This window comes from Staurois parvus, unplaced genomic scaffold, assembly GCF_062004578.1.
Source record: "Staurois parvus isolate SC_StPar_1 unplaced genomic scaffold, SC_StPar_1.0 ptg000694l, whole genome shotgun sequence".
In the NCBI taxonomy this organism is placed as follows: domain Eukaryota; kingdom Metazoa; phylum Chordata; class Amphibia; order Anura; family Ranidae; genus Staurois; species Staurois parvus.
The window spans coordinates 6,901,236-6,925,216 of record NW_028318490.1 but is presented as its reverse complement, the minus strand read 5'-3'; the positions used below and the strand labels follow the sequence as shown (position 1 = coordinate 6,925,216).

At 41.7% G+C, this 23,981-nt stretch overlaps 1 protein-coding gene and 1 long non-coding RNA gene across 4 annotated transcripts in view; one reads left to right on the top strand and one right to left on the bottom strand.

Annotated features, from left to right (window-relative positions):
- Positions 1-1,707, top strand: part of UBXN1 (UBX domain protein 1) — a 34,869-nt gene extending 33,162 nt beyond the window's left edge. For all 3 annotated transcript variants that reach the window (XM_089652890.1, XM_089652891.1, XM_089652892.1), the window contains exons 9-10: positions 36-219; positions 1,467-1,707. In XM_089652890.1, coding sequence (XP_089509016.1) covers positions 36-219; positions 1,467-1,507 — 225 coding nt within the window. In that variant the 3' untranslated portion in view covers positions 1,508-1,707. The remainder of the gene's footprint in view (positions 1-35; positions 220-1,466) is intronic.
- Positions 1,708-13,146: 11,439 nt separating this feature from the next.
- Positions 13,147-20,968, bottom strand: LOC149446249 (uncharacterized). Its single transcript, XR_016306248.1, has 2 exons — positions 20,865-20,968; positions 13,147-13,448 (listed from the first exon to the last, which is right to left on the bottom strand). It is a non-coding gene; the product is annotated as an uncharacterized LOC149446249 (long non-coding RNA).
- Between the last annotated feature and the right edge of the window lie 3,013 nt (positions 20,969-23,981).

Here is a 23,981-nt window from a genome sequence, read left to right as displayed (position 1 = left end):
ATAGCGTTGGCACAAAATTTGGTTTTTGTTCTCAGGTCCGCCTTTTAGATGGTACTGCCCTATCGCAAACATTTCGTGCACGAGAGCAGCTGGCTGCTGTCCGATTGTATGTGGAATTAAATTGGCCCGATGGCCCAATAGGACCTTTTAACCTTATGACTAGCTTCCCACGAAGGGTGTTTACAGAAGAAGATATGGAAAAGCCACTGCAGGAGCTTGGTGAGTATCTTATAGGAGAAAATCCTGCAGGTTTTCTATAAGTATAGTGACTCAATTCAAAGTTAGTTTTCAACCATAGTAAACAAAAATGATTTAAGTGTGTGGTTTTTTTTTTTTTATGTTCCTGAAATTACATTCATATCAAAATCGATTCTTAAAAGCAAACAAAATGTTAAGTACTTTCGAACAGCATTTGTCAAATCTGTTGGCATTATTGAGTGTATTGAGATTTTTATGAACATTCAAAAATCTAACATTATATGGCCAGCTTTAGTCACATATCATCTGCAACAACATACTTCAGAAACCCTTGCATTTTGTCACTATTTATAAATGGGCTTCAAATGGCTAGTAATGATAGTAGGGGTTACAATAGGATTCCTATCACTAGCGAAGCCCTGCTTTCAATATGTTTATTAATTTCAATATGTTTATTAATTTTTCCATAAATAACAGTTTCAAAAACATAAGGTAACTTCAGACCTTCCCAAACTGGGAGGGTAATAGGCAAATACTTTCAAGTAGTAATGCGCAGGCTGCACTGGTTTTAAATTGAGAAGATCCCCTGCCCACTGTCAAGGGGGAGGAGAGTACTTGGGGGGGGGGGGGGGGAAGGAGGCAGGAGCTTGAAAGTTATACGTTTTACGGGTGTAATATGTTGCCAAATGTGAACTTAGCTTTCGAGTTGGTCAAGAGATGCTGCAGCCACCCCCAACTTGGTTCTGGGCATCGGTGGACCACCACAGTACTACTTCCCACTGGACCATTGGCACAAATGTTATCCAGTATCATTGCAAATCTATAATCAGTACATTTCTTCAGTTAAGGAGTTCATATATGACAATATTTTATTAAAGTTTCAGATCTCCACCTGATTTTAAGTTCTAGAATACATTAACGATTGCAGTGGGAACAGATTGGTGAACTGTCACAGGACAATGTTTTTTCTTATTGCTATACTTTAAAAAAAAGCAGGTCAGCATATGTAGATATTTTTAAAGCTTTCTGTTGTGATTTGTGAGCTACGTTTTGGGGTTTATTTACTAAAGCTGGAGAGTGCAAAATCTGTTGCATTTCTGCATAGAAACCAATCAGCTTCCAGGTTTTATTGCCAAAGCTTAATTGAACAAGCTGAGGTTAGAAGTTGATTGGCTACCTTGCACAGCTACACCAGATTCTGAGTGCTCCAGTTTTAGTAAATCTACCCCTTTGTGTTTACTCATTCTTCCTCCTTATGAATTTTGCAGGTTTGGTGCCTTCAGCTGTCTTAATTGTCGCTAGAAAGTAAAGCGTACAAAAATCTTGCCTGTGTAAAGACCACCAAAATAGGAAGAGACCAAGAAGATGGCAGAGAAACCAGTGTGGACAAACCGGACAGCAATCTTTCTGCAAGGATCACACAGAGACTATTGGCCTCATCTCCCCAAACTGTGATGTCCTAGCATATATATTTTAATGGGGAAATAAAACCATTGTGTGAAATCCTTATCTAGTATTATGCTTATCTGACAAAAAAAAAACATAGGTTGTTTGCATCTGAATAATGACAATGAAAGGTGATTTTTAAAAAGAGGTGACTGTTAAAAATCTTCCAGATACCATACCTGCATGCTGTTAAGAACAGCCTTCATTGTCGTTATTACTGGCAATGGCTATACTTCCTACAAAAAACAAATACAATAATTTTACTGAATCCCCCTCCACGCTTAAGCCCAGTACACACTGGCTGATTATCGGCCAGTATCTGCTGGTTCAGCAGAAACCGGCACATATTTGGCATGTGTGTACACCAGCCTGTCCTACAGAAGCTAGCATCTGTTGAACGGGCATGCTGGAAAACCGGCATCTGATCAGTGCTGGCACCAATAGCTGCAAGCGCTGACCGGTGTGTTCTGGCGGGGGGTCCCCCTGTCAGAACACAATAGCTCAGTGGGGAGATTTTTGTTTTGGTTTTTTTGTTTTGTTTTTTGTTTTTGTTTCATTCAGCTCACTGATAGTGTGTACCAGGCATTAACTGAAAAGTAAAAGAAAAAATTATTCCAATTACTTGTATAGTGCTGTCAACTTATGCAGCACTTTACATACATATATATATATATATATATATATATATATATATATATACACACAGTATTGTGCAAAGGTCTTAGGCAGGTGTGAAAAAATGCTGTAAAATAATAATGCTTTCAGAATAAAAGTGTTCATAGTTTATTTTTATCAATTAACAAAATTGAAAGTAAATGAACAGAAGAGAAATTCAAATCAAATCAATATTTGGTGTGACCGCCCTTTGCCTTCTAAACCGCATCAGGTCTTTAATTCTTCTAATCTAGGTACACTTGCACACAGTTTTTGAAGTACTCGGCAGATAGGTTCTTCCAACTATTTTAGAGAACGAACCACAGATCTTCTGTGAATGTAGGCTGCCTCAAATCCTCCCAGACAGACTCTATGATTTTGAGATCAAGGCTCTGTGGGAGCCCAACCATCACTTCCAGGACCCCTTGTTGTTCTTTTCACTGAAGATGGTTCTTTATGACATTGGTTGTATGTTTGGGGTTGTCGTGTTGCAGAATACATTTTGACATGCCTACATCATGTGGGATTTCTTTCTTTTACTTGCTTTCTGTGAAACCATGAGGAGTGGCAACCCCAGCACAGATGAGCTGGTCTCCACCCTATTTAATGCTTTTTATTTATTTCAGGTACTTATGTAGCGCCGTCACATGGAGAACATGCAAACTCCAGGCAGGTGGTGCTATGGTTGGGATCACCTGCCTGGAGTTTGCATGTTCTCCCTGTGCCTGCGTGTTTCCTTTGGGTACTCCGGTTTCCTCCCACACTCCAATGACATGGTGGTAGGATAATTGGATCCTGTCTAAATTGGCCCTAGTAGGTGTATGTATGAACGTAAGTTAGGGACCTTAGATTGTACGCCCCTTGAGGCTTGAGGGTTACAAACTGATGTGAATGTACAATATATATATAAGTTCTCCGTAAATTGACGGCGCTCTACAAGTACCTGTAATAAATAAATAAAAAGCATTAAATAGGGTGGAGACCAGCTCATCTGTGCTGGGGTTGCCACTCCTCATGGTTTCACAGAAAGCAAGTAAAAGAAATCCCACATGATGTAGTATTTTAAAAGCACCTTCATTTATTAGAAACAGTATTGCACTTGCATAATGCCAGCATTATTCTGTCATGAACATAAGCTGTCAGCTTTCCCAGAATAGCAGAGGCACTCACCACACTGATGATACAGTCGGCTACAAAGATAACCTCTGCTTTATAAACTGAGACAGCACAAACTGTTAGACTCTGCCCCCAACCACGTCTCATCCTTCCTGACTTTAGTAAGAGGGGCCGCTTTTCTCGCCTAGGCACATACAGTGGGGATCGAAAGTTTGGGCACCCCAGCTAAAAATTTGTATTAATGTGCATAAAGAAGCCAAGGAAAGATGGAAAAATCTCCAAAAGGCATCAAATTACAGATTAGACATTCTTATAATATGTCAACAAAAGTTAGATTTTATTTCCATCATTTACACTTTCAAAATAACAGAAAACAAAAAATGGCGTCTGCAAAAGTTTGGGCACCCTGCAGAATTTATAGCATGCACTGCCCCCTTTGCAAAGCAGAGACCTGCCAGTGTCATGGATTGTTCTCAATCATCGTCTGGGAAGACCAGGTGATGTCAATCTCAAAGGTTTTAAATGCCCAGACTCATCTAACCTTGCCCCAACAATCAGTACCATGGGTTCTTCTAAGCAGTTGTCTAGAAAACTGAAACTGAAAATAGTTGACGCTCACAAAGCTGGAGAAGGCTATAAGAAGATAGCAAAGCGTTTTCAGATGTCAATATCCTCTGTTCGGAATGTAATTAAGAAATGGCAGTCATCAGGAACAGTGGAAGTTAAAGCAAGATCTGGAAGACCAAGAAAAATATCAGACAGAACAGCTCGCAGGATTGTGAGAAAAACTATTCAAAACCCACGTTTGACTGCACGATCCCTCCAGAAAGATTTGGCAGACACTGGAGTTGTGGTACACTATTCCACTATAAAGAGATACTTGTACAAATATGGTCTTCATGGAAGAGTCATCAGAAGAAAACCTCTTCTACGTCCTCGCCACAAAAATCATCGTTTGATTTGCAAATGAACATATAGACAAGCCTGATGCATTTTGGAAACAAGTTCTGTGGACCGATGAGGTTAAAATTGAACTTTTTGGCCGGAATGAGCAAAGGTACGTTTGGAGAAGAAGGGGCACAGAATTTAATGAAAAGAACCTCTGTCCAACTGTTAAGCATGGGGTTGGATCAATCATGCTTTGGGGTTGTGTTGCAACCAGTGGCACAGGGAACATCTCACGAGTAGAAGGAAAAATGGATTCAATAAAATTTCAGCAAATTTTGGATGGTAACTTGATGCCATCTGTGAAAATTCTGAAGTTAAAGAGAGGATGGCTTCTACAAATGGATAATGATCCTAAACACGCCTCGAAATCCATGGGGGATTACATCAAGAGGCGTAAACTGAAGGTTTTGCCATGGCCTTCACAATCTCCTGACCTCAACATAATTAAAATCTATGGATAGACCTTAAAAGAGCAGTGCGTGACAGACAGCCCAGAAATCTCAAAGAACTGGAAGACTTTTGTAAGTAAGAATGGGCAAAGATACCTCAAACAAGAATTGAAAGACTCTTGGCTGGCTACAAAAAGCGTTTACAAGCTGTGATACTTGCCAAAGGGGGCAGTACAAGATATTAACTCTGCAGGGTGCCCAAACTTTTGCAGACGCCATTTTTTTGTTTTCTGTTATCTTGAAAGTGTAAATGATGGAAATAAAATCTAACTTTTGTTGACATATTATAAGAATGTCTAATCTGTAATTTGATGCCTTTTGGAGATTTTTCCATCTTTCCTTGGCTTCTTTATGCACATTAATACAAATTTTTAGCTGGGGTGCCCAAACTTTCGATCCCCACTGTATATGTACCAAACACATTCAAATATATTTGTACAGAACACGCAGGTGGACCCAAAGAATGGCCGTCTTCTCAACAATCAAAAGGTGTCCAATATATATTAGCTAAAAAAACAAGTGGTGTATGTAGGTTTTGTGCTGCCCTAGGCAGCACAAAAATTGTGCGTCAACCGGTGAGAGAGTTCAATGAGTGTGTGTGTATACACTGATGCTCTCTCTCCCCTCGCTCTTCTCTCTCCCGTCTCCCTCTCCCTTCTCTTCCCTCACTCCTCTCTCCCGTCTCCCTCTCCCTTCTCTTCCCTCACTCCTCTCTATCCCTCTTCTTTCTCTCCTCTTCTCTCTTTCCTCTCTCTCCTCCTAGCACATATTCCCCCCCATTCCCAAAATCCCCATTACACTTCCTAGAAAAGCTGGAGAGGAAAGAGTCAGGAGAAGGCGAGCTGTGTTGTGTTCTCTAGGCTCTCCCTCCTGTCGTCCATCCAGCACATGAGACACTGATCGTATGGGACTATACACACACACAATGATTACCACCCCTACCTTCTCCAAGGGCTGCTGATCTCCAGGCAGCAGGAAATATGGGTAGGGGGTGGTAATCATAGTGTGTGTGTGGTCCCATACGATCTATCAGTGTCTCTTGTGCTTCATGGACGACAGGAGGGAGAGCCCAGAGAACACAACACAGCTCCCCTCCTCCTGGCTCTTTCCTCTCTGCCACTTCTCCTTTCCCTGCTCAAGGATGTCTCCTCATCCCACCTCTGAATGCAAGTGGGGGGGTGGAGCTCTGCGGCCACTTAGGCACATCAGGGCACCCCCTCCATCAAGCCATGTCTGTCTCTCCCTCCAGCAGCAGAAAGCCAGTGGGAGGGAGAGGGGAAGAAACCTCAAACTGGCTTTTAGCTGCTGGAGGGAGAGATGCATGAGCATCGTTCTGCAACTGCCCTCCCCCACCACACTGATCCTCCTGCTGTCCAGGTCACCTACAGGAGTACCGGTGGTACCCCTCTGATGGCAGCTCTGCACGGGTCAGTCCGCCATTGCTCAACATGTCCCTTCTTCTGGGGGGACAGTGCTGCCCCCCTAAAAATTGCCGCTCTAGGCAAACGCCTTGTTTGCCTTGCAGTAAAAGCAACGCTGAAAACACCCTTAATGGAACTTCATCTAGCTTTATTAAGAGTACAACAGAGAAATCCCAAAGTAGCTTTTCAATAAGTGAGTAGTATTTCCAAGTATGAGTAGAGATTATGTAATATATAGTGGGTATGGAAAAGAATCACCCCCTATAAACTAATCATATTTTGTTGCTATGCAGCCTGAAATGAAGACACAGTTTGTGTTTTATCCAGCTGTATTTACTCTGGATGCAACTTATAACATCAAAGTGAAAGATATAACACCAACATGACAGGAGCAAAAATCAAAAACAGAATCACTGAGTTTGAAAAAGGAACACCCTGTCCTAAAAATGACTCAATCAGGTGTAGCTAATCACCTCAATGGCTCACAAAGCAATTTCAGCTGTGGTCATTTTGATTGGCTCAGCATGAAAAGAGCTTTGTGGAGCATTTCAGTCCCTGATAGTACAACTGAAGCAAACAATCAACTATGGGTGGCAAGGCACTGTCGAAAGATCTCTGGGATAAAGTTGTGGACAGGCACAAGTCAGGAGATGGACACAAACAAAATTCAAAGGCTTTATTAATGCCTAGAAGCACAGTGAAGTCTATTAGTGGAAGGTATTTGTTGCAACACAGACTCTCCCTGGATCAGAACGTCGCTCCAAACTAGATGAGAGTGTTAGGAGGAAATTGGTCAGAGAGGCTACCAAAAGGCCTACTGCAACTCTGAAGCAGTTGCAGGAATTGATGACAAAGAGTGGTCATTGTGTGCATGTGACAACAAAATCACAAATTCTCCACAATCGTGGCTTGTATGGGAGGGTTGCAAGAAAAAAAAAAAAAAAGAAAAGCCACATGCAGTCATGACTGAACTTTGCCAAAACGCACCTTGAAGATTCTGAGGCTGCATAGAAAAAGGTGTACTTGTCAGATGAGACTAAAATTGAACTATTTGGCTTCAACACTAAATATTTCTGGTGGATATCCAATACAGCTCACCATCCAAATAACACCATTCCTACAGTAAAGCATGGAGGTGGTAATATCCTGTTATGGGGTTTTTCTGCAGCAGGGACACCTGTCAGGATAGAAGGAAAAATGGTTGGGGCAAAATACCATCAAATTCTTTAGGAAAATCTGCTGCCCTCTGCCAAAAAGTTGTCAATTGGAAGAAGGTTTACCTTCCAACATGACAATGACCTAAAGCACACAGCAAAAATGTGCACACAGTGGATGAAGGAGAGAAAGATGAATGTCTTTGCATGGCCTAGTCAGAGCCCATACTTACAGTGGATATAAAAAAGTCTACACACTCCTGTTAAAATGTCAGGTTTCTGTGATGTAAAAAAATGAGACAACGATAAATCCTTAGAGAACTTTTTCCACCTTTTAATGTAACCTATGAACTGTACAACTCATATGAACAACAAATGGAAATCCTTTAGGTGAAGGGAAGTAAATCTAAAAAACTAAAATAATATGGTTGCATAAGTGTGCACACCCTTAAACTAATACTTTGTTGAAGCACCTTTTGATTTTATTCTAGCACTCAGTCTTTTTGAGTATGAGTCTATCAGCTTGGCACATCTTGACTTGGCAATATTTGCCCACTCTTCCTTGCAAACACACTACAAATCTGTCAGATTACGAGGGCATGTCCTGTGCACAACCCTCTTCAGATCACCCCACAGATTTGCGATTTGGATTCAGGTTTGGGCTCTGGCTGGGCCATTCCAAAACTAATCATCTGCTGAAGCCGTTCCTTTGTTGATGTATGCTTTGGGTCGTTGTCATGGTGAACGATAAAGTTTCTCTTCATGTTCAGCTTTCTAGCAGGTTTTGTGCCAACATTGACTGGTATTTGGAACTGTACATAATTCCCTCTAGCTTGACTAAGGCCCCAAAGCATGATGCTGCCACCACCATGCTTCACTGTGGGTATGGTGTTCTTTTGGGGATGTTGCAGGGTTGTTTTTGCTCCAAACATAGCTTTTGGAATTATGGCCAAAAAGTTCAACCTTGGTTTCATCAGACCAGAACACATTTTCCCACATGCTTTTGGGAGACTTCAGATGTGTTTTTGCAATGTATAGCCAGGCTTGGATGTTTTTCTTCGTTAGAAAAGGCTTCCATCTTGCCACTCTACCCCATAGCCCAGACATTTGAAGAATACAGGAGATTGTTGTCACATGTACCACACAGTCAGTACTTGCCAGATATTCCTGCAGCTCCTTTAATGTTGCTGTAGGCCTCGTGGCAGTCTCCCAGACCAGTTTTCCTCTCGTCTTCTCAGCAATTTTGGAGGGACGTCCAGTTCTTGGTAATGTCACTGTTGCGCCATATTTTCACCACTTGATAACTGTCTTCACTGTGTTCCATGGTATATCTAATGCCTTGGACATTCTTTTTTACCATTCTCCTGACTGATACTTTTTAACAATGAGATCCCTCTAGTGCTTTGGAAGCTCTCTGCAGACCATGGCTTTTGCTGTAGGATGCAACTAAGAAAATGTCAGGAAAGACCTACTAGAACAGCTGAACTTTATTTGGGGTTAAACAAAGGCACTTTAAATGAGGGCAGGTGTGTACTGACTCCTATTTAACATGATGTTGAATGTGATTGCTTAATTCTGAACACAGCTACATCCCCAGTTATATGAGGGTGTGCACACTTATGCAACCACATTATTTTTGTTTTTTATGTTTACTCACCCCCCTAAAAGATTTCAGTTTGTTTTTCAATTGAGTTGTACAGTGTATAGGTCACATTAAAGGTGGAAAAAGTTCAGAATTTATCTTTGTCTCATTTTTTTACATCACAGAAATCTGACATTTTAACAGGGGTGTGTAGACTTTTTATATCCACTGTAAATGCCATAGAAAATCTGTGGAATGACTTGAAGACTGCAGTCCACAAACGGTCACCATCACATTTAACTGAACTTGAGCAGTTCTGCAAAGAGTGGGCAAATATTGCAATGTTTAGATGTGCAAAGTTAGTAGAAACATATCCCAACAGACTAAAGGTGGTTCAACAAAATACTGAAACAAGGGGGTGATCCTTTTCCCAACTCAGTGCTTTTTTTTTTTTTAATAGTTTTTTTCTGACATGTTGGTGTTATATCTTTCGCTTGGATGTTATAAGTTGCACTGAGTAAATACAATTGGACAAAACTAAAACCTTTACCTCCTTCCTGCACAGGCCAATTTTTAGCTTTCAGTGCTGTTACACTTTAAATGCAACAGTGTACCTATATGACATTTTTATTCACACAAATAGAGCTCTCTTTTGGTGGTATTTAATCACCACTACGTTTTTTATTTTTTGCACTAGAAACAAAAAAAAGTTTGGAAAAAGAAAAAGTTTCTTTGTTTCTATTATAAAGTTTTGCAAACAGGTAATTTTTCTCCTTCACTGAAGTGTGTTGATGACACACAGATGGGCATTGATGAGGAGGCACTGATATGGGGCAATGATGGGCACTAACTGACACAGATTGGCAGCACTGACAGGCACTTTTGGGGCTGCACTGATAATCAGTGCCCTGATTATCACTGTAGATGAATCCTTTCACAATTGCCGGCTATTAGCAATACTTTCCTCACACTGTGACAGTGTGAGGAAAGTACTACTGATAACTTGCAAGTGTATTTACATGGTGATCAGCTGTGATTGGAGACAGCTGATCACGTGGTAAAAGGCCAATGTGATTATCCCTTTATCGTTTCATGTGATGAGCTGTGTCCAAGAGGACACAGCGATCACAGACAGCACTGGAGGAATGTTCTGGGAAGACGTCATAGGGCACCCTCCCAGAACTAGATGACCACACTCTAGCAGTCATTCGGCTATAGTGCGATCAAGAAGAGGTTAAGAATGCTTTGCTGCCAGAATGAATTAAAGTATAACTAAAAGCATGTTTTTTTGTTTTGGATAGTGTGGAGAGGGATTAGAACACCTGTCAGTTTTTATCACTGTCTGTGCCCCATTACTGAGATTCACCATGCATTTTTCCTGTTTACCATTATCACCGAAAGTAAAATAAACCCCACATTTTGGATTGTCCCCAGAAAAGTAAGAGGGGAAATTTTCCAATGGGGACACCAATCCTGGTGACCTGGGGGTCCCCAAGGAATTCCCTTAAATTGCAGGGATTTCCTCACTTCCTGTTTTGGCTATGGGACAGGAAGTGAAGGGAAATCTCCCCAATGGGACACTGATGGCAAAAAAAAAAAAAAATCTGATCAGTTATAACCCTCACTTACTTTATCTACATAAAAGAAAAAAGTTTTGCCTATAGTTCTACTTTAACACTTTATCAGTAAGTAAGGACATTACCTCATCCCTTGGCCAATCCAATCAAGTAAAACAACGTAACACAGGTGCACTCAAGATAGCTCAGTAAGCAAACAAGATTTAACTAAATATTTAAAAGGCAGCTCCCCCTGTTAGGCATTACACACTTAAGCTGACATGACTCAAGCAATCGGCAGAGACAGCACCATTCAGTACTGCTAAGGTGAAATGCTAAGGGTGTGCACACTATGTTTTCTCACTATGTTCTCCAGCTAACAGTAGGGAAGGATGAACAGAGTGGGCAGGAGTGAGTTTTTAAAAGGTGCCTTGAATGCTGGGATTTGTAGATATAGTATTTCCTGTCCACTCATTTCTCCACAGGTGCCTGGATGGTCACTTAGTCATTATGTAAGTGGCCACCAGTATGGTTGATTTTAGCAACTTAAAGCATATTTTTACCCTTAAAACAATCTTTCCTTCTCTACATAAACATTTTTTCTAACCTTTTATTTAAATGGAAAGACTTTGGTCCTGTCCCCATATGGACGTCACTTGCATAGACAAATGATGTGCTCTGTGTTCCCTATGCCTCTTAAAATATTCACACCATATATCCCAGGAGTCATGTTTGGCGTTCAGAAAAGATTGAGGGGGCGTACCTAGCAGCGCATCATTGGGAGGCATGCTGGAAGAGCCGGCAGCCTCCTGATGATGTCAGACAAAAACCATGGTGAAACAGGAACAATCAGCAGCAGAAGAGAAGAGGATTCTGCTGAATCGGAGTAAGCAAGTATCTGAACTTTGCAGAGCCCACAACCCAGTAAACGGGTTTAAAAAAAAAAATAATGGGGGGGGGTATAGGTGAAGATCTGCTTTAAAGCTGACCCTCAACCCCTATGAAAAGCACCTCCTCTTCTCTAGTGCCCTTTCTTTTAAGTGATTGAAAAAAATAATACTTTATTTTTTGGGCTGATGTATACTTGCAGGTCTGTACATCCTTAGACATACTGCATGATTTCGCACATGCTCAGACACGAGGGGTCTCGGCCGGGTCCTACAGAGCCATGGTATGTCTATGCATGGAAGTGCATGAGTCTTCTGTCCCGGAAGCAAGAAAGGACTTATGGGTCAGCACTGCCTCATGACTGCACTTATCACAGACTACCAGCCACTCCCAATTATATGCTGTTGCACAACTTCCACGACTGGGTATGGAGTTTAAAAGTTTACGGATCAGTACACTGGCAGATGTGGTCAGCAGAAGATTATCATCACAGCAGATACGTGCAGAGGGGCAGGGAGGGTCTTGGGAATTAATCTTTAATTTTTTGGTGTAAATGTAGAATTACTCTTTAAGCCCCTCAGCTAGTTTCCTACCCTCTTCACAGCTGAAAAGTTAAAAGGGCAGCTATAAAGCCTACAGGACACAAGGACAAGAGACGTATTAGCTATGATGGTATCGGCAGCCTGAGCTAAGCCTGCAGTAAGAAAGCAGGGATAGCTGTTCTATGGAGGGAGAAAAGGGCTCAGGTAAGAATATCTGATGGATGATAAATGATTAGTACTTATACGCAGTATGGATTTAGATGGGTTAAAGGTCACCGTACATGTTACAATCTGATCATACAATCAACTTTAGATTTACTAAAACTATGTAGTATGAGGACCTATCTCATCTATCCTGTCAGGCAGGCCCTTGGTCAATCTATTGGAGACTGGAGGGCTAATTATACACATAGTCTGTCAACAGATTTCTGAAAGACATGATAAAAAGGTATAACCCTTAGGCTTGCACAGAAGGAGCAGCTAGGCTATGACTGGAAGGAATGCTTTGGAATGCCATCTGCAGAAGGAACATTTGCGGTCTCTGACTCTTAGACGCGCTGACAAATCATCTTAACCCCTAGATGTCGAGCGCACACAATATATGCGGCCTCTCGGCATCTGGGGCTTGACGCCGAGCGGCTGCATATTTACGTACCATTTGAAAATATCTATGTGCTGAGAGCGCACGCCCTGCGTGCACCCAGTACATATGTCCGTGACTCACGGAAAGGTCCCAATCTCCCCTTGCAATCGGGACCTTTTCCTATTGCGGGCGGTGCGGCCCGCATTTACTTGGGCACAGCAGCCCATTCATTTGAATAAACTGCTGTGCCCACGTTTCCCAAAGGAAAAAGGTGCATGCACCTCTTTTTTTGACCATGAGGTTTCCCTGCAGATCCCACATCCCCAAATGCAGTACGAGCTGAGATGCGTGAGGGTGCCATTCAGAATGAATGGCAGCCCCATACCTCTCATAAGTGGCAATGCGATTTGGCGGGTGCGAGAACAGGTGCGATTCCTGCATCTGCAACCAGTCCGCAGACTGCGAGCAAGTGTGAACCTGGGTGGGTGGGGGCTTGGTGTTTAGATAGCCCCTCAAGAGTGTTTCCAGCCCCAAAAATGCTTTTCACAACATTAAACCTCTACCAGCATTACATTAGTGCTACCATTCCAGGATGAAGGTCTTGACACATTTTAGATAACCATTTCTCTTTTTATTATCAGTTGAACAGTCTTCTACAAGTCTAGCTCTTGTCCTTTAAGGTAGATTTCCAATTTTAGCATTTATAAATGATACACCTTTGGCAGTCCATGCCCCTTGCTGGGCTCATTTTCTTTCACCAGTTGGATTATGGATCTTCAACAGATTTTGTTAAGGTTGTCAACACCCACTGCTGCGATTCATGCCTCTTGCTGGGCTCATTTTCTTTCACCAGTTGGAATATATATCTTCAATAGATTTTGTTATGCTTGCCACACCCACTCCCGCAATACCTGAAAGACAAGCATATAAAAAGACAAAGATTTTCTGAATTAATAGTGCTTTACAATTAAATGTTTTGATACAAGTGCTGCTATCAACTTATTACAAGCAAAGGAAGGATGCAGTATTTCTGGAAGCTACACAGTTACCCCAGAGCAAAAACAAATCACTAGTGGCAGCTTGCACATTTCTGTTTATGCAGGTTCTCTTTAAGGCTGCATGCACACTAGCATTTTTTTTTAATTTCCTAGAAGCAGTCATGAGCATTTCCTAGAAGCTAATAGTGTTATCCTTTGTGTCTGTGCACACTATTTTATGCTAGAAGTGTTTTTCAAGCTTCAGAAGCAGAAAAAAAAATGTTTTTTGTAGTTTTCGGGAACGTTTTCCCGGCAGAAAAAAAAAACAAACACTAAATGCTACTAAAATGCTCCTAACAGGTTTTTTCAAGTGTTTTTTTTTCTTCATGTACTGTAAAAAAGCTAATAAAATGCTAACACTCCTAAAATGCTGCTACAAGCCAGTACAAAAACACCATTATCAGCATTTTTCATCCAGTGTTTTCAGCCTATAAAAAAACGTTAGTGTGCATGGAATCTCAAGACTTGGTGTAATTTAAAAGCGATAAGAAAACTGATGAACATTTTACCAGGTTCAGTTCTGCAGATCCATGGATATTTGTACCGATTTGTATATTCTATAAAAAGTGAGCTTATTTGTTCCCCAAACATATAGCACGGGAAAACTTTTATAGTCAGCTGGTTAGAGTAGAGGTCCAGGGTACAGTACTTTGACTTCACATTATTTTTGACCAATCAATTCATTCAATATTTACTATTTTGTTAGCTGTGATTGGCCACAGCTAATCACATGGTACAGATGGGCTGTGTCTGGCCCTCTCTGTACAGTGTGATCACTGTGGCTAATCACAGAGATCAACACAATAGTACACAATGGATGGCATTGAATGAACACTATCCATTGTGTACAATTGTTATGTGATCTGCTGTGATTGGTCAGCAAGTGACAGATCAGCCGCGGTGCGGCACACACAAGGCATGTTCCAGGGAGGATGTCATATGATGTCCACTCAAAACTACGCATGTCCCGCCCAGCCGTCATCTGGTTAAATAAAGTAATACATATATTGTACCAAATATGGCTATGTTGTAAACTGTTGGCGATATATAAATCCTGTATAATAATAATAATGCTGTCCCAGCCCCTTGGGCCTGCTATCATGTGACAGCTTCCCATGACTTCGGACCAAACCTTAGCTCATCACTACTGCTGTGTCAATAAAAACAAGTCCTGAACTTGCCGGTAAATGTGGTTGGAGAGCAGCAAGTGAGGAGGAGGGGCCAGGTGTAATAGAAACGGCCAAAATATTTATTGAAGTTTTTTCTATACCACATGTAGCACCACCCAATGTCTATTGATGGCTATTCCCGCAACAACGTTGCTCTACGGTAACATACTGTGAGGCGGTGCAATGCAGTACACCACAAGGCAAGGAAATGTGCATAGAGTGCATTGCATTGTTAACTTTGGCAGCCCAGTCAAAAGAATCAACTTCCTTACAGCGGTAGTTAAGTCCACTATATGTTTTTTTTTGGGGGGGGGGCTAGGTGGGGTATGCTAATATGTGCAGAATACCAGCATATTATGGCAGATGTACGTGTCAAACTGTGCCCTTCAGTGCTGCAGTGTGATTGATCTAGTGGGCCCCGCCCCATCTTCGCAAAGTCTTCCTTCCACATTCCGTGCCTTCAAACATTTGAATGGCTGGGCCGCAATGATGTTACTCTCGTGCATGAGCTCGGGCATCACATCGCTGCGGCACAGATCTGATGTTGTAAATGTTCGCTGAGCTGTGCATAAGCAGCTTAATGTACGTGATAACTGACAGGCAAGAAGAAGCATTTATGACAGAAAAGTCCGATAGGGTTTGTTCTGTAATAAATACCCTGCCTATCAACATTTTTTTTAAAATGAAGTTTACTACGGCTTTAAACACAATGCACTTTGGTTAATGCTCTCTGAGACTGAGGGTCACATATACAGTGAAGGAAATAAGTATTTGATCCCCTGCTGATTTTGAATGTTTTGCCCACTCACAAAGAAATGATCAATCTAAAAATCGAATGGTAAGTGTATTGTAACACTGAGAGACAGAATAGCAACAAAAAATTCTAAAGAAATGCATATCTAACAAATTATGCACTGATTTGCCTGTTCATGAAGGAAATAAGTATTTGGTCCCCTTCACAAAACATGACTTAGTACTTGGTGGAAAATCCCTTATTGGCAATCACAGAGGTCAGACGTTTCCTGTAGTTGGCCACCAGGTGTGTAAAGGGGGAAGGAGGAGAGTGGACATGTCCACTCCCCTTCTTGTCCTGTCCCGGAAGTGACAAGATGACATAACTTCCAGGTCTCCGCTGACAGATTTCCCGGCCATCAAGGCCGGGAAAGAATGTAATGCAGTGCGATCTGCACTGCATTACATCCAGTGGAGTACAGGAAAGTACAGGACCCTGGATATATCAAAAAAGAGAACCTGTCACCAAAAACCATCACATAGGGGACTTCTTTGTCATTTCATAAGTGCATGCAAATTTAAGATTTGCCATGTTGGATATCTATATATGCAACCTTATCTTTTATATTTAGAAAAAAAATTGTGTAATTGCTTGCTTTTATTGTGCCTTAAAATTAACTTACGTGTATTTTTTACTGAAATGTTGTGTTTCCTAGACCTTTGTGGTAATATCGTGTACTGCTACAGAACGGCATGGGTGCGCAAAAGTGTGTGTGTGTGTGTGTACAGACTTTGCATTTCCGGGTAGGGGGACCTACCTGCGCCGCCATTCGTGCCCATCAATCACTGGGTCCCGGACAGTGATTAACGAGGATCTCCAACGGGGAGGAGATCTGTTTTGTTTACTAACAGTTCTCCTCTCTGTCAGCTCGGGCACACTGCTTTAAATGGCTGCGCACAGCCATCCAAGGCAGTATAGTTACAGTGAAGCTTACAGACACCGCCCCCTAGTAAAACACACCCAGCAGTTAACCCTTTGATCACCCCTCATGTTAACCCCTTCCTGCCCAGTGCCATTAGTACAGTGTCAGTGCTTTTTTTTTTTTTTTAGCACTGATCACTGTATTGGTGTCACTGGGGATGTCAGTAACACCAAGTCAGTTCCTCCCAGTGTCAGAATGTTCGCCGCAGTCCCGCTATAAGTCCCTGATCGCCGCCATTACTAGTAAAGATAAAAAAACTAATTTCAGTATATATACCATTTGTAAACGCTATAAAACTTTCACGTAAACCAATTAATTTACACGTATTGGGATTTTTTGTAGCACAGACATGTAGCAAAATAAATTTTGGCCTAAATTTATGACGAAATTTGATTTTTTAACTGGACATGTTTAATAGCAAAAAGTCAAAAATATTGTTTTTTTTTCTCAAAATTGTTAGTCTTATTTTTTTTTTTAATGCAAAAAAAAAATGTACAGGTGATCAAATACCACCGAAACAGAGCTCAAGTTGTGGAAAAAAAAAAAAAGGTCGCAAGATTCATTATGGTGCAGCGTTGCATGACCGCACAATTGTCAGTAAAAGTAACGCATCGCCATAGCGCAAAAAAAAAAAAAGGCCTGTCAGGAAGAGGGGTAAATCCTCTGGAAGGCAAATGGTTGTCTAATGGTTCCGATGTCTTACTTCCCATTATACCCTATTGGCATTCCATTCTGTCATTTATCTTCGTCTTTCCCTAGAAAACTGCTATAACCCAAGATAATTTCAATCTTACAATCTGCTACTCTATTTGGAGAACACCTGTGAAAAAGGTAAATTGCTACATGACACAGATTTGTCTGCAAATACATTCATATTTTGTTTCCATTATACTCTACAGGCATTCCCTTCTTTCATTCCATAGAAAACAATAATAATCCCACTTAATCTCAATTTTAAATCATCACCACTGAATTTGCAGAGAATGTCTGCTAGGAATTTATGTGATATGTCTAATGGTTCTAACTCCAGGTCACATTTTGCTTCCCATTATACTCTATGGGCATTCCTTTGTGCCATTCATCCATTTTTCAGAAAAAAACAGCTATAGTCCCAAAATAATTTCAATTTTACATTGTTCTACTTGGGGAACTTCTCTGGAAAAGGTTAAATTGCTACATGACACATATTTGCCTGCAAATAAATTCATATTTTGCTTCCCATTATACTCTGTGTGCATAACCTTCTGTCATTCACTCTTGTCATTCCTTAGAAAGCAATGATAATCCCACTTCATCTCAATTTTAAACATCACCACTGAACTTCGAGAGTATGTCTGCTAACATTTTTTGTTATACACCTAATGGTTTTGTCTCCAAATCACATTTTGCTTCCAATGATATTCTATGGGCATTCCCTTCTGTCATTCACCATGGTCATTGCACAGAAAAGAATCCCACAATCTTAAACATCACCATTGAATTTGGAGAGAATGTCTGCTAAGGATTTATTTGATATGATTAATGGTTCTGAGTCCAGGTCACATTTGCTTCCCATTATGCTCTATGGGCATTCCCTTTTGTCATGTACTTTGTTTTTCCATAGGAAACCGCTATAATTCCAAATCATTTTTCTTACAATCTGCTACTCTATTTGGGGAACATCTGTGAGAAAGGTGAATTTGCTGCGTTTCTCAGATTTGTCTGTAAATTAATGTATATTTTGTTTTTCATTGTCTATGGGCATTCCCTCCTCTTTCATTATTGACTATGGGCATTGCTTCCTCCTCCATTATTGTCTATGGGCATCCCTTGCTCCTCTTCCATTATTGTCTATGGCAGGGGTGGGCAAACTTTTTGACTTGAGGGCCGCAATGGGTTCATATATTGGACCCGGGGGCCGGACCAAGAGTAGATGAATGATGTGTATGTGTCATCCATAGTAAGTATAGTAATATTCCCCCATAGTAAGCATAGTAATTAATCCCCCATAGTAATTAATCCCCCATATAGTAATTCATCCCCCATATAGTAATTCATCCCCCATAGTAATTCATCCCCCATATAGTAATTCGTCCCCCATATAGTAATTCGTCCCCCATATAGTAATTCGTCCCCCATAGTAATTCATCCCCCCTATAGTAATTCATCCCCCATAGTAATTCATCCCCCATATAGTAATTCATCCCCCATATAGTAATTCATCCCCCACATAGTAATTCATCCCCCATATAGTAATTCATCCCCCATAGTAATTAATCCCCCATATAGTAATTAATCCCCCATATAGTAATTCATCCTCCACATAGTAATTCATCCCCCACATAGTAATTCATCCCCCATATTAATTCATCCCCCATATTAATTCATCCCCCATATTAATTCATCCCCCATATAGTAATTCATCCCCCATATAGTAATTCATCCCCCATATAGTAAGTCCCCCATATAGTAATTCATTCCCCATATAGTAAGTCCTCCATATAGTAATTCATTCCCCATATAGTAAGTCCTCCATATAGTAATTCATTCCCCATATAGTAAGTCCTCCATATAGTAATTCATTCCCCATATAGTAAGTCCTCCATATAGTAATTCATTCCCCATATAGTAAGTCCTCCATATAGTAATTCATTCCCCATATAGTAAGTCCTCCATATAGTAATTCATTCCCCATATAGTAAGTCCTCCATATAGTAATTCATTCCCCATATAGTAAGTCCCCCATATAGTAATTCATTCCCCATATAGTAAGTCCTCCATATAGTAATTAATTCCCCATATAGTAAGTCCCCCATATAGTAATTCATCCCCCATATAGTAAGTCCCCCCCCTGTGTCAATTCACTTACCTTTGGTCCGCGCGTTCCTCTCGTATTCCCACGCCGTTCTGGTCTTCAGGGAGGACTGTGAGAGGAGTTCGTCACGCTGCCCCGCCTACATCCTGGCTGCCCCGCCTACATCCTGACAGCTGCAGAGTCCTGACGTCCGAGAGGAGGGAGGGGGGCGGCCATCCGAGAGGGGGGGCGGCCATCCGAGAGGAGAGGAGGGGAGGGGAGAGGAGGAGAGGAGGGGAGGGGAGAGGAGGAGAGGAGGGGAGGGGAGAGGAGGGGGAGAGGAGGAGGAGAGGAGGGGAGGGGAGAGGAGGAGGAGAGGAGGGAGGGGAGGGAGCGGGCGCCCGGCACACAGGAGAGCCGCATCTAAATTTGTAAAGAGCCGCGGCTTGCCGACCACTGGCCTTGCGGGAGCCTAGCTCCGCGGGCCGGATTAAAAGGTCCGCCGGGCCGTATACGGCCCGCGGGCCATAGTTTGCCCATTGCTGGTCTATGGGCATCCCTTCCTCCTCTTCCATTATTGTCTATGGGCATCCCTTCCTCCTCTTCCATTATTGTCTATGGGCATCCCTTCCTCCTCTTCCATTGACTATGGGTATTCCTTCCTCCTCTTCCATTGACTATGGGCATTCCTTCCTCCTCTTCCATTGACTATGGGCATTCCTTCCTCCTCCTCCATTATTGACAATGGGCATTCCTTCCTCTTCCATTATTGTCTATGGGCATCCCTTCCTCCTCTTCCATTATTGTCTATGGGCATCCCTTCCTCCTCTTCCATTATTGTCTATGGGCATCCCTTCCTCCTCTTCCATTATTGTCTATGGGCATTCCTTCCTCCTCTTCCATTGACTATGGGCATTCCTTCCTCCTCTTCCATTATTGACAATGGGCATTCCCTCCTCCTCCATTATTGTCTATGGGCATTCCTTCCTCCTCCGTTATGGTCTATGGGCATTCCTTCCTCCTCCGTTATGGTCTATGGCCATTCCTTCCTCCTCCGTTATGGTCTATGGGCATTCCCTCCTCCTCCGTTATGGTCTATGGCCATTCCTTCCTCCTCCATTATGGTCTATGGGCATTCCCTCCTCCTCCATTATTGTCTATGGCCATTCCTTCCTCCTCCGTTATGGTCTATGGGCATTCCTTCCTCCTCCGTTATGGTCTATAAGCAGTCCACTGCTCTGTTAAAGTCTATGGACATTCCATTCTCTGATTCCTGTTTGTCCTCAGTTCTGAACTCTGGTTCTATACACTCTTCCTGGAATGAATACCAGTAATTAGTGATTTACATTATCGCCTCCCTCCCACAATGTCTGTCTTCCCGCATTCACAATCATTTTGCGGCAATTTCCTCATTGGCTGGTATTTCTTATGCCCGCCCCTCCCTTCCATCTGATTGGCTGCCCTCTCTTACCCAGCGCAAAAACAAGCTTGAACGACGCGGACAAAGGTATATAGCCCGGAGCGACAGACTTCCGGGCTTGGTAGCAAACGTAGGCGCTTGCGGCGAGCAGACCACTGCCTGCGAATACCCCACAAATCTTACAGTCTCTCGTCCTCTTGGGAAGAGTTCTACCTGTAGAGGACATGTCTGCTTCAGAGAGGAAGTGGGCGGTGTGTAGTCTTGGATACCGGAAGTAGCATGAGTGTCATGGTCAGAGCCCTGTGTGTGGCAGAAGAGCGGCGGATGGAATACATGGCATAGATGAAAGGAGCCGTGTATGGGGAGGGAGGGGCTCTGCTATCGTTTGCACTAACAATACAATAATGTGGAAATGTTCCTTGTGTAATCATTTATCTGCTGGTAGCATGTGTGACTTTGTAAGGATTCCCACCTTCCTGTCATTCCACTCATTCATTAACTACTTCATCTCCGGAAGGTTTTACCCCCTTCATGAGCGGGGCAGCTTTTGCTGTTCAGCACTGGGCTACTTTAACCACTTGCCTACCAGGCACTTATACCCCCTTCCTGCCCAGACCAATTTTCAGCGCTGTCTCACTTTGAATGTCAATGGCGCGGTCATGGAGCACTGTACCCATATGACATTTTTATCATTTCACACAAATAGAGCTATCTTTTGGTGGTATATAATCACCGCTGGGTGTTTTATATTTTGCGCTATAAACAAAAAAAGCAAAAAATTAAAAAAAAAAAAACGTTTTTCTTTGTATCTATTATAAAATTTAGCAAACAGGTAATTTTTCTCCTTCACTGATGTGCGTTAATGAGGCGGCACTGATAGGTGGCACTGATGGGTACTGATGAGCTGGCACTTATGGACAGCACTGATGGGCACAGGGCATGAACACCGTCCTTTGGCTATAGCGCAGTTGGGAACCAGTTAACGTGATTGCGCAGTCATGCAACACTATACCCAAATGAAATTTATAGAATTTCTTCACATTATTATTATACAGTATTTATAAAGCACCAATAGTTCACTCAGCGCTGTACATTACAAAGGGGGACAGAACATGCGACAGAACAATACCAATACAATGCAAAACATGAGGGGATTGAGGGCCCTGCTCTTTCGAGCTTACAATCGAGTTTTCTTTTTGTGGTATTTGATCACTACTGGGTTTTCACTTTTTTGCTATATAAACAAAAAAAAAACAAAACATTTTCTTAGGGACGTACTAAACTGCATATTGGGATGATTGGATTATTGGCTGCAATTCTCAACACTCTCATTAGGTGCAAGTATAATTTTTAAAGTATTCGTTTAAAGCGGAGTTCCACCTGAAAAAAATAAATAAAAGTCAGCAGCTACAAAAACTGTAGCTGCTGACTTTTATATACAGACTAGAGATGAGCGAATTATTCAAAAATTCGATTCGGCTGATTCGCCGAATTTCAGGAAGAAATTCGATTCGATGCGAATTAATTCGCTACGAAGTTAACTTATAAAAAGGGTTTCTAGGCTTCAGAGAGCCTTTAAATTAGTGCAGAACACTGTACCTTTAATTTAAATGCCCTTGGAGATGAGGAAGGAGAAGGAGAAGGATGAGAAGAAGGAGAAGGATGAGAAGATGGAGAAGGATGAGGAGGAGAAGGATGAGAAGAAGGAGAAGGATGAGGAGAAGGAGAAGGATGAGAAGAAGGAGAAGGAGAAGGATGAGAAGAAGGAGAAGAAGGACAGTTCTGTGACAGTTTCTGTCTATTTCTGACAGTTCTGTGACATTCACTCCATACAGCGGTTGAAACATTGTATCTATTTGTTTCCATAAATGGATCCATTTATGGAAACAAATAGATACAATGTTTCAACCGCTGTATGGAGTGAATGTCCCAGAACTGTCAGAAATAGCGGAGCTCTGCAGATACACTTTTTGCCGGCTTGGAATTATTCTTATTTTCATCCTACTTCTTCTTCTTCATCCTCATCCTCATTCTCTTCTTCTTCTTCTGAGGATGAGGATGATGAAGAAGAAGTAGGATGAAAATAAGATTAATTCCAAGCCGGCAAAAAGTGTATCTGCAGAGCTCCTCTAAGTGTATCTGCAGAATAGAGGAGCTCTGCAGATACACTTTTTGCCGGCTTGGAATTATTCTTATTTTCATCCTACTTCTTCTTCATCCTCATCCTCTTCTTCTTCTTCTGAGGATGAAGATGAAGAAGAAGTAGGATGAAGATAAGATTAATTCCAAGCCGGCAAAAAGTGTATCTGCAGAGCTCCTCTAAGTGTATCTGCAGAGCTCCTCTAAGTGTATCTGCAGAATAGAGGAGCTCTGCAGATACACTTTTTGCCGGCTTAGAATTATTCTTATTTTCATCATACTTCTTCTTCATCCTCATCCTCTTCTTCTTCTTCTGAGGATGAGGATGAAGAAGAAGAAGTAGGATGAAAATAAGATTAATTCCAAGCCGGCAAAAAGTGTATCTGCAGAGCTCCTCTAAGTGTATCTGCAGAGCTCCTCTAAGTGTATCTGCAGAATAGAGGAGCTCTGCAGATACACTTTTTGCCGGCTTGGAATTATTCTTATTTTCATCCTACTTCTTCTTCATCCTCATCCTCTTCTTCTGAGGATGAGGATGAAGAAGAAGTAGGATGAAAATAAGATTAATTCCAAGCCGGAAAAAAGTGTATCTGCAGAGCTCCTCTAAGTGTATCTGCAGAATAGAGGAGCTCTGCAGATACACTTTTTGCCGGCTTGGAATTATTCTTATTTTCATCCTACTTCTTCTTCTTCTTCATCCTCAGAAGAAGAGGATGAGGATGAAGAAGAAGTAGGATGAAAATAAGAATAATTCCAAGCCGGCAAAAAGTGTATCTGCAGAGCTCCTCTATTCTGCAGATACACTTAGAGGAGCTCTGCAGATACACTTTTTGCCGGCTTGGAATTATTCTTATTTTCATCATACTTCTTCTTCTTCATCCTCATCCTCTTCTTCTTCTGAGGATGAGGATGAAGAAGAAGAAGAAGAAGTAGGATGAAAATAAGATTAATTCCAAGCCGGCAAAAAGTGTATCTGCAGAGCTCCTCTAAGTGTATCTGCAGAATAGAGGAGCTCTGCAGATACACTTTTTGCCAGCTTGGAATTATTCTTATTTTCATCCTACTTCTTCTTCTTCTTCATCCTCAGAAGAAGAGGATGAGGATGAAGAAGAAGAAGTAGGAAGAAAATAAGAATAATTCCAAGCCGGCAAAAAGTGTATCTGCAGAGCTCCTCTATTCTGCAGATACACT